Here is a 12,671-nt window from a genome sequence, read left to right as displayed (position 1 = left end):
GGTATTTGTGTTTATATTTCAGTCTGTTAAAGGGTTTTTTGATACGCGTGATAACCTACTGGTATTTGTGTTTATATTTCAGTCTGTTAAAGTGTTTTTTGATACGTGTGATAACCTACTGGTATTTGTATTTATATTTCAGTCTGTTAACGTGTTTTTTGATACGTGTGATAACCTACTGGTATTTGTATTTATATTTCAGTCCGTTCAAGAGTTTTTTGATACGTGTGATAACCTACTGGTATTTGTATTTATATTTCAGTCTGTTAAAGAGTTTTTTGATACGTGTGATAACCTACTGGTATTTGTATTTATATTTCAGTCTGTAAAAGAGTTTTTTGATACGTGTGATAACCTACTGGTATTTGTGTTTATATTTCAGTCTGTAAAAGGGTTTTTTGATACGTGTGATAACCTACTGGTATTTGTATTTATATTTCAGTCTGTTAAAGTGTTTTTTGATACGTGTGATAACCTACTGGTATTTGTATTTATATTTCAGTCTGTTAAAGTGTTTTTCGATACGTGTGATAACCTACTGGTATTTGTATTTATATTTCAGTCCGTTAAAGAGTATTTTGATACGTGTGATAACCTACTGGTATTTGTGTTTATATTTCAGTCCGTTAAAGAGTTTTTTGATACGTGTGATAACCTACTGGTATTTGTATTTATATTTCAGTCTGTAAAAGAGTTTTTTGATACGTGTGATAACCTACTGGTATTTGTGTTTATATTTCAGTCTGTAAAAGGGTTTTTTGATACGTGTGATAACCTACTGGTATTTGTATTTATATTTCAGTCTGTTAAAGAGTTTTTTGATACGTGTGATAACCTACTGGTATTTGTGTTTATATTTCAGTCTGTAAAAGGGTTTTTTGATACGTGTGATAACCTACTGGTATTTGTATTTATATTTCAGTCCGTTAAAAAGTTTTTTGATACGGTGATAACCTACTGGTATTTGTGTTTATATTTCAGTCCGTTAAAGAGTTTTTTGATACGTGTGATAACCTACTGGTATTTGTGTTTATATTTCAGTCTGTTAAAAAGTTTTTGATACGTGTGATAACCTACTGGTATTTGTGTTTATATTTCAGTCTGTTAAAAAGTTTTTTGATACGTGTGATAACCTACTGGTATTTGTATTTATATTTCAGTCTGTTAAAGAGTTTTTTGTGCGTGTGATAACCTACTGGTATTTGTGTTTATATTTCAGTCCGTTAAAGAGTTTTTTGATACGGTGATAACCTACTGGTATTTGTGTTTATATTTCAGTCCGTTAAAGAGTTTTTTGATACGTGTGATAACCTACTGGTATTTGTGTTTATATTTCAGTCTGTTAAAGTGTTTTTTGATACGGTGATAACCTACTGGTATTTGTGTTTATATTTCAGTCCGTTTAAGAGTTTTTTGATACGTGTGATAACCTACTGGTATTTGTGTTTATATTTCAGTCTGTAAAAGAGTTTTTTGATACGTGTGATAACCTACTGGTATTTGTGTTTATATTTCAGTCCGTTGAAAGAGTTTTTTGATACGTGTGATAACCTACTGGTATTTGTGTTTATATTTCAGTCCGTTCAAGAGTTTTTTGATACGTGTGATAACCTACTGGTATTTGTATTTATATTTCAGTCCGTTAAAGAGTTTTTTGATACGTGTGATAACCTACTGGTATTTGTGTTTATATTTCAGTCCGTTAAAGAGTTTTTTGATACGTGTGATAACCTACTGGTATTTGTATTTATATTTCAGTCTGTTAAAGAGTTTTTTGATACGTGTGATAACCTACTGGTATTTGTATTTATATTTCAGTCTGTAAAAGAGTTTTTTGATACGTGTGATAACCTACTGGTATTTGCGAGAGCTGGTTGTGATGGAAGTCTATCAGCTGTTAGAGCTGCTTATATAGATACCATAACAACTTGTTTAAAACTTTATCATGATCATCTTATTAAGGTAGGGTTTGATTGTATTTGGCTTCATCTTCAAGAGCTATTATGGGAAAAGGGACAAAATGGAGAAGGGGCCAGATGGGAAAAATGTAGGGGCAGAATGGGAAGGGCGATATTGGAAGACACTGCTTTAGAGACACCACAGCCATCAATTTGAATATACAGTGCTACAGGCTGTGTATGTTAAAGATCCCCTGAATGTTGAAAGACAGTAGACTTATGCTTCTTGCCTTGTAGAGTCTCCCTTGATGCGCAAGGAATGGTCCTTGACGAAACCTTGGCATTAATCTTTCCCATACCAGTTTACAGCTAAATCTATTGGAATAATTTGGAGAAATGACTCATTCAGGGTCACCAGACTTTCATGCGCCGACTGAGAACCCACAGCCACCATTTGTTTGGCATAACCAAGCAAATTAAATATGTGAAGACTCCAACACTAAAAAACTGTGCTACAGAACCCCTAAAATTCATCTTCCTATCACATGATCCTATAATTTTATGTAATTTCAGTTATGTGTTGATATACCCACTAAAGCCAATGTAAAACAGCTATATTTAATTCTATCTAATGCTGTATACTGTCGAAATCAACTGACTCATTGTGAAAATGTTCTCTGTACTGATGACGCTGGGTGAGTAGGGTCTTATCTATTTTAACTTTTGGTTCTTTGGCTTCCTGGGAGCCTTAACTTTTTTCACACTGTCTATTGGTTTACCTTGTTCTATTACCAGCAAAATTAAGCTTGACTGTTTATTTGGATGTTAAGTAGTTGGCTCATTTTATACCAATTTATCAAATATTAACATCAGTGATATCAAGGACTGACTGAAAACTTCCAAATACTCATACTAGGTTGATTGTTTTACATAGTCTCCTCTAGGTTTATACACATTTCAAGAAAAGATTAAAAGAATTTTATTATTTTCTATTGGTTAAAAAACTTTCTGATTTAGTTTTAATTTCCAATAAATTTATATCCAACTGTACATTTCATCTTTCAAATATTGATTTGTATGTTTACAGTAAGAAAGTTTTTGTGGGATTATTAAAACAACTATCAGATCTAGTAGAAACCATCAGTAAACAAATTTTAGATGTTCATAATCAACTACTAGCTACCACAGTTTTACATGACGCTGACAGCCATCATTGGACTGATAATAAGGAATTTTATGAGGTATATAGTGCTTTAGTAATTTCAATCCAAGGCCAATTTTTGAGAAAAAACAATCAGATGGTTATGTAAGGGAAAGCATTTGTGTTCTGCTATGCTATGCCCCACTGTCAGTGATGCAGGTTGCAGACGTTGACTTGGAAAATAGTCAAGTCTAAAGAACCTAGGTGCTACCAGCCACAAATTGTTTTGAGAAACTTTGTTGGAAAGCCTGTTTGATGTTTTTTGTTAGCTTGAAAATTTCAACAAATTCTTATCTAGGAATTTATTTAGATAAATAAATAAATGTGACACTTTGGTTTGGTATCTAATTGACTAGAGTTCATTTTATGCTCGTGGCACATGTTTCAGATACACAATCCTCATCAGGACAGAATGAAGGTTAGCTTTTTAAGGTTTGAATAAGCATATGAGCAAAGTATGAATCACACTCAATGAATTTATTATAATTTCTGTTTATCCAGGATGAAAGATGTTCATATACTATACAGATGTGGAACTATCATATACGTGGATTAAAATATGATTTGTGGTCTATCTGTCCTCCTAAACTGGCTCAGAATATATTCGGCTCTATTCTACAGGTAAGTCCAGATAATAGCTTCTAATTTTCAATCCAGTTTCCCCCTGTCAGTGAAGCATGTTGAAAGGGTGTCTAGTGGTTCGTATGGGTCAATAAACTGAGGCCCTGTGTGCAACAGGCTTTGCACATTGAACATCCCTCAGCTAGAATTTAAAAAAATATAGGCTTTTGTCACTTCCCTTTGATACCTTGAAAAGTTTTATCAAGGTTCACCCTGTCAGTGATGTAGGTCAGAGGGGCTGACAGAAAAAGTTGAAAGATCACTCTAAAGTTAAAATTCAAACAAGAAAATTCTCCTTATTGTACACATCATGGCATTGCTCACCTTCATTAGCCCAAACTCGCGTAGAAAAGTAGGAGGTAAAACTCAATTTCATTTCTCTTCTTCAGGAGTCACTTCAGATGTTGACTCTCCGATATGTTCGAGTCAAACCTAGTTATAGAAGAGTCAAACAATTCAGGTAAATATGTTTTATCTTTGATTTTAATATGCCAACGTTCATCTGTTAATAACCGTTATTGATATAGAATCTACAGTCTGTACATATTGGGGACAGTTATTCTAGCTATGTTTTTGTATGTGGCTCACTCAAAGGGATTGTATGACATCACTATCGCAAAAGCTGCACAAAATATCTAAAGATCATTGCAAAAGACACAGAAACGTAATAAAACGCTAAGTTTAAGTGGAATTCCATGAACCAAAGACGTCTGCTATATCAGTGTTCCTGATACACATAGAATGTTCAGAAAAGCACTAAATCAACCCCTTGAAACAATAAAACAAGAGTTAGTGAGTTCTTGTTGGTTAATATTTACTGATAAAACATGACCCCAAATAAGAATTATTAAGATGGATGTTAATTTAATTTTAGATATGATTTAACAGCAGTGTTGTTGTGTACATCTGAGTTTTTATTCCAAGTTTGTAAATCCATGTCTCAGTATCTAGACCCTGGCCATTGTGATATCCCTCATTATAATATACATAACCTGTGTTCTACTTTACTGGCTTGTATCGCTGTTATTACTTCACCTATTGATCAAGTCTATAGGTAGGTTGTATTACCAGTCTTATCAATATGAATTAGATATAAGTTTGGGTCATTATATATATGCTCACCGTCAACGTCCAGGGTTCAATCCGGGCATAGGTCGAGATGATACCTTCGCATTTTTCAACCCGGCTTCCCCCTGTCAGTGATGCAGGTAAGAGGGGCTGACATGGAAAAAGCATCAAGTTAGTCAGATGGGACAAAAAACTGATGTCCTGTGTGTTACAGGCTGTGTAAAGTAGGACGTAAAACTCCATTAATTTCTTTTGAGTCTGTTATTTCAGTCAGGCCAATCATACAACTCAAATGTATTGATTTAAAATTCCGTTTTATTTTCAGAATATTTAAAAGAGGGTACGGTAAAAGACGAGATAGCCAGCCTGATACTCTGCCAGGATCTCTGTCTTATAGTGGTTCCAATACACTATGGTTACACTGGATTCAACCATCACTCTACTTACCTTCTCAAAAACAGTATGTTTCTTTATAATCTTTAAATACCCCCCTCCCTCTTCTTCCATTTTACCATTTAATAGCTATTCATTCTACCTACAAATAAATAGACTACTTGTGTATGCTTTGAATCACACCCAAAGGAGCAGAAATAAATCGCTCAACTATTCTTTTAAAACTTGTTTGCAACAAGTTCGACTGCTTTTTCGAAATAAGGTGTCAAAATCTTGACCTAGACCAGTGCTTCTATAGATGAGTATCTGCTATAACACACAATACTTAATACATGAACTTGAATTTCCAATGATAACTAGTGAATTTGTTGTGTGAATGAATCTAATTGTTGAATATTTAACTAATTGTAGCTATGACGACATGCAGACTACGAACGCTGTTTATTTACAAACTAAATTATTATTAAATCAACCATTGTGGGAGCCCAGTACACTGCTACAAGTGAGTTTTTTTTTCTTTCTTGACCTTAAATGATATAATAGTCTAATCCTAAGCTTGAATCCTGCTATGTTATCTTTACAAATCAACTGGTAATGGAAATATTTTAAGCTTGCAAAATATTGTTCAGTGCATAGTACATGTTGTTCAACCTTCCAAATCCTTTCTGCATCTGATTATGCTAATTAAGACAGACAATAACATGCAGTGTGCAATGAGGGAATTCTGTCTCACTTTGATTCAAGTAATCGTTGGGACATGGTTAATTAAACAATGATTGAAATTCAAAGCCAAAAATCCATAATCACCTATAATTGAGGTAATATCTAGACTTGGACTATGTTTTGGACTTTAAAACATTTGATCCCCTCTTTTTCAGGCATTGATAATGAAAGACTACACACTACCAATCATGTTGTTAACAAGAGTTGCTTCCCTTGAGACTGAAACAATGACCAATGATAAGAAAGAGAAGTCAGACAGTCGTGAAATATTTACCGCTGTCATAACAGTTTTATCCCAGTGTACACATTTTACTGACGGTGTGGCAAAAGTTCTCATGCCAGTCATAGATAGGTAAATAATATAGACATTATTAGCTATGTGGACTCTCTGAAAGCAATGCGAAGTTGATAACCTAAATACCAAATAAACATTATTAGCTATGTGGACTCTCTGAAAGCAATGCAAAGTTGATAACCTAAATACCAAATAAACATTATTAGCTACATGGACTCTCTGAAAGGGATGTTGACTAGATAAACCTTAAGTACAAAAAGAACATAAGCAATGTGGACTCTCTGAAAGGGATGCCTAGTTATAGACGTCTGCCTCAGTAGTCAATTTCCTTGAGCTGATTTGATGAAACCTGAAGACATGAGATTTAGAATCTGCAGTAGATGATTTAAAGATTGACCATGAAATACTGTTGACAACTAGAGTCATACATGTTTACAAGTAAAAATATTGATAGGAGATGCTACAGTCCTCTCCATATCATATTTTCTTTGATTGTAACTGTTGATTCAAATATGAATTATTATAATTCAGATGTGAAGATTGGGATGTATTAAACGCCAAGAAACTTTCAACACTTGAATGTGAGGTGAGAAATAAAACTTTTTATTAGATAGATACTTCAAAATATAACAAGTAAATTTTGACATTCTCTTGCTAAAATTTTCACTCGATTGAAATATATAGTTTATGCTTCATTAAGTGAATGGTTAGTTGAACTAATGTTTATAACATCTTATTTTTAGCCTCCAATCTGGATGTCTGCCTTGTTTGATCTCCTGTCTCCCTACATTGATAGGTAAGTTCTCCATTCAGTTCAATTTATTGATTTATTATTAAGGCCATTGTTGCATATTAGGCTAATGCTGTTTCATAGCAATGCATTGCCCCTAATCATTAACCCAATAGGTACTGCATAAAAAGGTTAAACTCAAACTCAGTTCATTTACACATTAATCTTCTCGTCAATTCTGAAATTCATGCTAAAAAATATCAATAAAGTGCAACAACATAGGATGTAAAACTCAATTTCATTTCATTGGCATCCTCAATATGTAATATTTTATTTTCCTTGTCTTGTCTTCATTTTTTCAAAGTATGACCAACAAAACAAAAAAAATGATTTTACTTTCCTTTCCTTGTAATTTCAGTGTTTTAGAGCCATTAATAATCTACATTCTGAATCTACCATCACTAGTAACAGGCAAGGGCTGTTTAATACCAGAAATACAGGAACTACCCTGTGGCTGTCCTCCTAATAAATTTGATAATGATTCAACTTCTGCTAAAAAAGGTTTGTAGTGAGAGAAGCCTATACTTGAGTGGTACCAAGTTAACGTCTTCAAACATAGGAGGGGTTTGGGTTGGCCCTATACTCTAGGGGCCAGTGGCATAGGTTTTGGGTTTGGGAATGGCTGTGATTTTAGGGGTTCCAGCTTGCAGACAGTATCCTCTTAAAACCGAGTTATGATCCATTGAAAATATGTTTTTTCCTTCTTTCTTTTTTTCTTTTTTTTTCTTTCTTTTCATTGAAAGAAATGGAATGATATGTAGTTTCATAATGATCAATAAAATTATGGAAAAGTAGGTGATAAGGTTGAAAAATTAGGGATATTAAAGTGTAAAATTCCAACTTGATGATATATTATACAGGAGAGAGGTATATAATAGATTCAGCGTTAAAGATCGTAGTAACAGAACTGAGCGAGAAGATCCACGTTTTAAACACGTCTGTTAGTGTGACGTTTAATATTCTACAGGAGGCTTGTCACCATAACAATCTTAAAACACCTCACAACTGTGCTGGTATCATCGTAAGTAACTCATTAAAAAAACCAAGAACTAACAATCAGAACGGCAAAACAAAACCTGAAATACAAATTAACTGTTTGGCAATACATTGGTAGCAGCTAATGAACTATTCATATGAGGAAGTATATCAATCATAAATGAATAAGTATTTCATAATGAAAAGTGGTATCAGGTGTCTAGAAGAGTAAGCATACCCTGTCACTTATTTTCATACTTATGATAAATTTTGACTGTTCAAGGACTGTTGATTTGGTATTATCTCACTGAATACAGAGTCTAAGAATATTGAATATATGCCAAATTGTCAAGGCAAAAAATACTGTACTTATTTCTTAGAATTTATGTTAATTATATATTTTTCCCTGATTGATAATCTTTTCCTCTCTTTAAGTCTATTAAACAAGTACTCATAGGTTTTTAAGAGTGTTAAATATATGTCAAATTGAAGTTGTTTTTTTTTTAACCTTGACAGATAATAGGACGATGTATTCGAGAGAAACTTCTCAGTGCCAAGTATATAGAAACAATGGTTGGCCAGGAGGTGCCAGAAGAGACCCACAAATTACTTACAGTGTTGGCAGATTGTATTTATAGTATACTAATCTTTGGTAGAGGTAGGTTCTCAAGAGGGTTTATAAAGTTGTCCTATGTCACCTGCATATTCACCTGCATATTCACCTGTATCTGTATCCATAAAACTACATTCATTTAATTTCATTTTCAAATGTGTTCCCCATGGCATAAGCAGGGGACTGGATGTCCAATCGTAATGACTCTATTGATGAGTACCTGCCATAACACTGAATACCTAATACATATAGGATTTAAAGATATTACAAGATGGCGAGTGAAGCAACATAAAACAATTTAAACCTAACATTTTATAAATCCAAATCTTAAATCACTCTTAAAGTGTCAGCCAAAAATGTTTGAAAGTAAACAAAATTCCATCAAAAAATGTTGATGATGAAATTTATTACATGTGTCAGTCCACTGGGAGTGCTACTATTATATTTTGAGTCAGTCAACAATTTTCAAGGCAAAAGTTCTCATGTAAAGAGTTTGACGTTAAATTATTTATTTTGTAGCCAAGTCATCAATTAGTACACCTAAAATGGCATCACAGTTTGTTAAAGCTAATAAGGAATGGTTAACTGGTAAAATACAGCTGATAGCAGTTCATTTGTCTAACGAGTAAGTTTTAATCCATCATCACATTGTCAATCTATTACACACTCCTTCTAATACCTTGACATCATAAAGCACGTACTCGTATCATGCAAAGATGTGATATGATTCGCTTTGCTTGTACCCAATCAGAGCCCTCAACAGAAAGACTGTATAATATGGCTTATGTCATCTTTCTTCTTAATCCACGGTACAGATAAAAAAAAAGAAAGGACATGTCACAAGACGTTTGATCAAAAAACAGCTGACAGTCAGGATTTTTAAGATTCGCTTTGCTTGTACCCAATTAAGAGTCCTCGACAGAAAGACTGTATAATATGGCTGTGACTTTATGCTTTGATTTACAGAAGAAAATGGGTTTTATTTATAATCCATAGAAATATAGAAGAAAATGATTTTATCATTCAAGCAAGATTATTTTAAATAAAAATGTTTTGTCTACCACTTTGACCACTTAGCAGTCAGTGAGAACAATTCTGATGCCTGTGCCAGTGCTTTTAAGAATCGGTCTGTTGTCGACTCTTACCCTCTAATACAATGTTAAATAATATGTACTGTTATTTGTAGATTATTTACTGTACCAGATACTGATATACTAGAGGGAGCCACCAGTCAGTTTGCTGACCATATTTTTACCACTGCTGCAGCCGCCATACTTAATGATATTGATGGTGAGTTCAAACTTCCTCATTTCATCTGATGATGACAATGTAAATTGTTGAAACATTGTGTACAATAAAACTCAGAAGTAGTATACTATATAAAATAATGTTGACAATGTAAATTGTTGAAACGTTGTGTACAATAAAACTCAGGAGCACTATACCATATAAACTGATGATGACAATGTAAATTGTTGAAACATTGTGTACAATAAAACTCAGGAGTAGTATACCATATAAACTGATGATGACAATGTAAATTGTTGAAACGTTGTGAACAAATAAACTCAGGAATAGTATACCATATAAACTGATGATGACAATGTAAATTGTTGAAACATTGTGTACAAATAAACCGAGTAGTATATCATAATAGTGAACTAAATTCTATCATCAATCATGACCCATCACAAGAGCACTGTACCTAGAGATTATCAAACAAATAACACAATTGAATATTTACTTGTCACATGACAGCAAGGCAGCTCTTGCTGACTAGAAGGGAAGTAACTCTTGTTAAGAAAGAATTATTTCAGACCACAATATGACACTATTTTTTTTCCCCTCAGGTTACCACCATCTAGAGATAATCCACAACCTGATAAAAAGGAACTGGACCTGGATAGAAGAACAGTTAGATATCAAACTATCAATGAAAGACAAGCCAGCGGCTAAAACTATCAAATTTGATTTAGATTTGACCCCAATCAAAGAGAAAAAGTTTGTTCCCCAGACTGAGTTCAGTCAGATTGGAGATACAGATTTTCAACAGGTGAGTTAATTTATTTTAGAAATTTGGGACACAATATGACATCTTTTAATTCAATTGAGACTTAATCATCTATCTCTAAAAGACTACAATGTTAACTTTTTATTTAGTTCTGTCAACTCAACAGCCCTATGTGAATGGTTTTTGGCAAACCTCTTGGCTTTAATCTCTGATTTACATCGGAGGAAAGCTGACTTGTTCTAGGTTACTGAGATGTCCAACACACACCACGATAGGCAACTATGACTACCATTCTTAGTAATAACCAACAAATAGATCATTTGGACATAAAGTCATGGAAAGCTTCTAATGCTCTAGAAGAATGTGGTATAGCCTATCCTCTGAGAGAATACTTCGATGTTCAATAGATCCTTGTGACTCTTAGACATTAGAGATGCCCTGCAATAGCAAATGTATATCTCTACTATAAAAAATATCTTTCCTTGCAGGAATTTATAATGAACTTTAATTTGAACTGGACTGCGATGTTACAGAGTGATCTGGGTCTCAGTGAACATGGTTTCTCTTCCTTACTCTATAACAGACATGAGATGCAAGATGGAGCCTATCTAGAGGAGGCTGAAAAACGACCTGTTGAAATTCTACGATCATTGTTTGAAAGAGATTCATCAGAGATGAGTTAAAAGACACAAGATAGATGTCCCACCATAATTGTCTTTTGATTTTTCCGAAAATTCTCATCCCTTATCCACCTCTTGTACCCCTCTTCCTTCCTTCCATTCCCTAGGTATAATATGATCCTATAGATAAGGCATATAGACATTCAACAGATACTGTATAATTGTGAGTATACTGCGCATAGCGTTTAATACGCAACTTTCATATTGTTGAGCAAAGTCTGACAAAATCTTTTATCCACTGTTTCACGGTCAACTCTAATTTAAGAAAATACCTTATACAATCAAATTATTACTCAACTCTCCATTTTGAAAACATTTTTATAAAAAAAACATCTTTATGTAATGCTTGTGTTTTTTTAATTTTGTTGTGTTATTACGTCAACCGTCCATGAAAGAATCTTCTCATGTTGTTTAAAGACTATTTTTGTTTTTGACTTTTTTGTACTTACTTATTTATTTCTATTTATTTATGTGCCAAACGTTTATTGTGATAACTCTAATACAACCTGAAGCTTGATTTTGATATTATAATTCTCAAAACGTTCTTAGCACTAGGATGTCCTAGAATCAATGTTAGAATATAAGAATCTAGGACATTCTAGTGCTAAGATCGTTTCGAGAATACGTGGCCAGGTTATTTCAATTATATCTCAAATAAGTTTTTAATGACTCTATGAATAGGGTTCAAAGAGGTTTTCTAGTCTTTGTATGTATATTGGGGAAACTCAAAGCTTCTTTTTTGCCTGATTCCTATTATTTTTGGTTGAAAGATACAAATAGAAGGTGTAAGTTCCCCCTTCGCACACATAGGCTGGGAAACGTCCTCTTTTCAAGGAAACAGTTCTTATTGGACTTAAGGTGTGAATAGACGTTGTCCAGTGCGGTCTCCGGTGCTGGATTATCAATACAGTAGAAAATAGCAGATGCCAATCGTGTTCGCACCGTGTCCGGACCCGTACCTCGTGGGTACTCTTCTTTTATTTTCTACTGTATCGATAATCCCGCACCGTGCACCGCACCGGACATCGCCTATTCGCGGCTTTAGTCGCCTGTTTTTATGTCTTGTGTTGTAGAAGATTATTAGGTCCAGACTTACAACCCTAAAACCTACGCAATTCTAGTATTTTGTGACCCTCTCTCTCAGAGTTTATGTCTATTTTTTTCTAGTGTATCGTAAGGAGTAGGGTGTAAAACTCCATTTTCCTTCTTTGTTAGTGACTTGTGTAATGTCGAAAAAATGTATATTTAATTTTGAGTTTTCCTTTCTAGATTTTCTTACTTTAGAATTAGAGACTTTCACGTGGAGCTTCCGGGTGGTTGGTCGGTTAAACAAAGTCTAAACGTTCTATTGGTTGTATGAACTCAACTCACGTTCTGTAGTAGATGTTTGAAATAAAAATCCT

At 33.8% G+C, this 12,671-nt stretch overlaps 1 protein-coding gene across 1 annotated transcript in view; it reads left to right on the top strand.

Annotated features, from left to right (window-relative positions):
- Positions 1 to 11,598, top strand: part of LOTGIDRAFT_234217 (hypothetical protein) — a gene marked incomplete at its 5' end in the record, with an annotated part of 11,919 nt that extends 321 nt beyond the window's left edge. The window contains 30 exons of the mRNA XM_009061411.1: positions 83 to 121; positions 203 to 241; positions 323 to 361; positions 443 to 481; positions 563 to 601; positions 683 to 721; positions 803 to 841; positions 982 to 1,020; positions 1,101 to 1,139; positions 1,279 to 1,376; positions 1,518 to 1,557; positions 1,639 to 1,677; positions 1,759 to 1,797; positions 2,472 to 2,593; positions 2,986 to 3,139; positions 3,601 to 3,720; positions 4,110 to 4,180; positions 4,595 to 4,774; positions 5,114 to 5,248; positions 5,593 to 5,683; positions 6,060 to 6,256; positions 6,731 to 6,785; positions 6,943 to 6,995; positions 7,348 to 7,490; positions 7,850 to 8,010; positions 8,481 to 8,622; positions 9,097 to 9,202; positions 9,764 to 9,867; positions 10,428 to 10,630; positions 11,077 to 11,598. Coding sequence (XP_009059659.1) covers positions 83 to 121; positions 203 to 241; positions 323 to 361; positions 443 to 481; positions 563 to 601; positions 683 to 721; positions 803 to 841; positions 982 to 1,020; positions 1,101 to 1,139; positions 1,279 to 1,376; positions 1,518 to 1,557; positions 1,639 to 1,677; positions 1,759 to 1,797; positions 2,472 to 2,593; positions 2,986 to 3,139; positions 3,601 to 3,720; positions 4,110 to 4,180; positions 4,595 to 4,774; positions 5,114 to 5,248; positions 5,593 to 5,683; positions 6,060 to 6,256; positions 6,731 to 6,785; positions 6,943 to 6,995; positions 7,348 to 7,490; positions 7,850 to 8,010; positions 8,481 to 8,622; positions 9,097 to 9,202; positions 9,764 to 9,867; positions 10,428 to 10,630; positions 11,077 to 11,271 — 2,799 coding nt within the window. The 3' untranslated portion in view covers positions 11,272 to 11,598. The remainder of the gene's footprint in view (positions 1 to 82; positions 122 to 202; positions 242 to 322; positions 362 to 442; positions 482 to 562; positions 602 to 682; positions 722 to 802; positions 842 to 981; positions 1,021 to 1,100; positions 1,140 to 1,278; positions 1,377 to 1,517; positions 1,558 to 1,638; positions 1,678 to 1,758; positions 1,798 to 2,471; positions 2,594 to 2,985; positions 3,140 to 3,600; positions 3,721 to 4,109; positions 4,181 to 4,594; positions 4,775 to 5,113; positions 5,249 to 5,592; positions 5,684 to 6,059; positions 6,257 to 6,730; positions 6,786 to 6,942; positions 6,996 to 7,347; positions 7,491 to 7,849; positions 8,011 to 8,480; positions 8,623 to 9,096; positions 9,203 to 9,763; positions 9,868 to 10,427; positions 10,631 to 11,076) is intronic.
- Positions 11,599 to 12,671: the final 1,073 nt, after the last annotated feature.

Source organism: Lottia gigantea, assembly GCF_000327385.1.
Source record: "Lottia gigantea unplaced genomic scaffold LOTGIsca_48, whole genome shotgun sequence".
Lineage (NCBI taxonomy): Eukaryota > Metazoa > Mollusca > Gastropoda > Lottiidae > Lottia > Lottia gigantea.
Note: the sequence above shows the minus strand (reverse complement) of the source record. Positions and strands in the feature narration are given on the sequence as shown.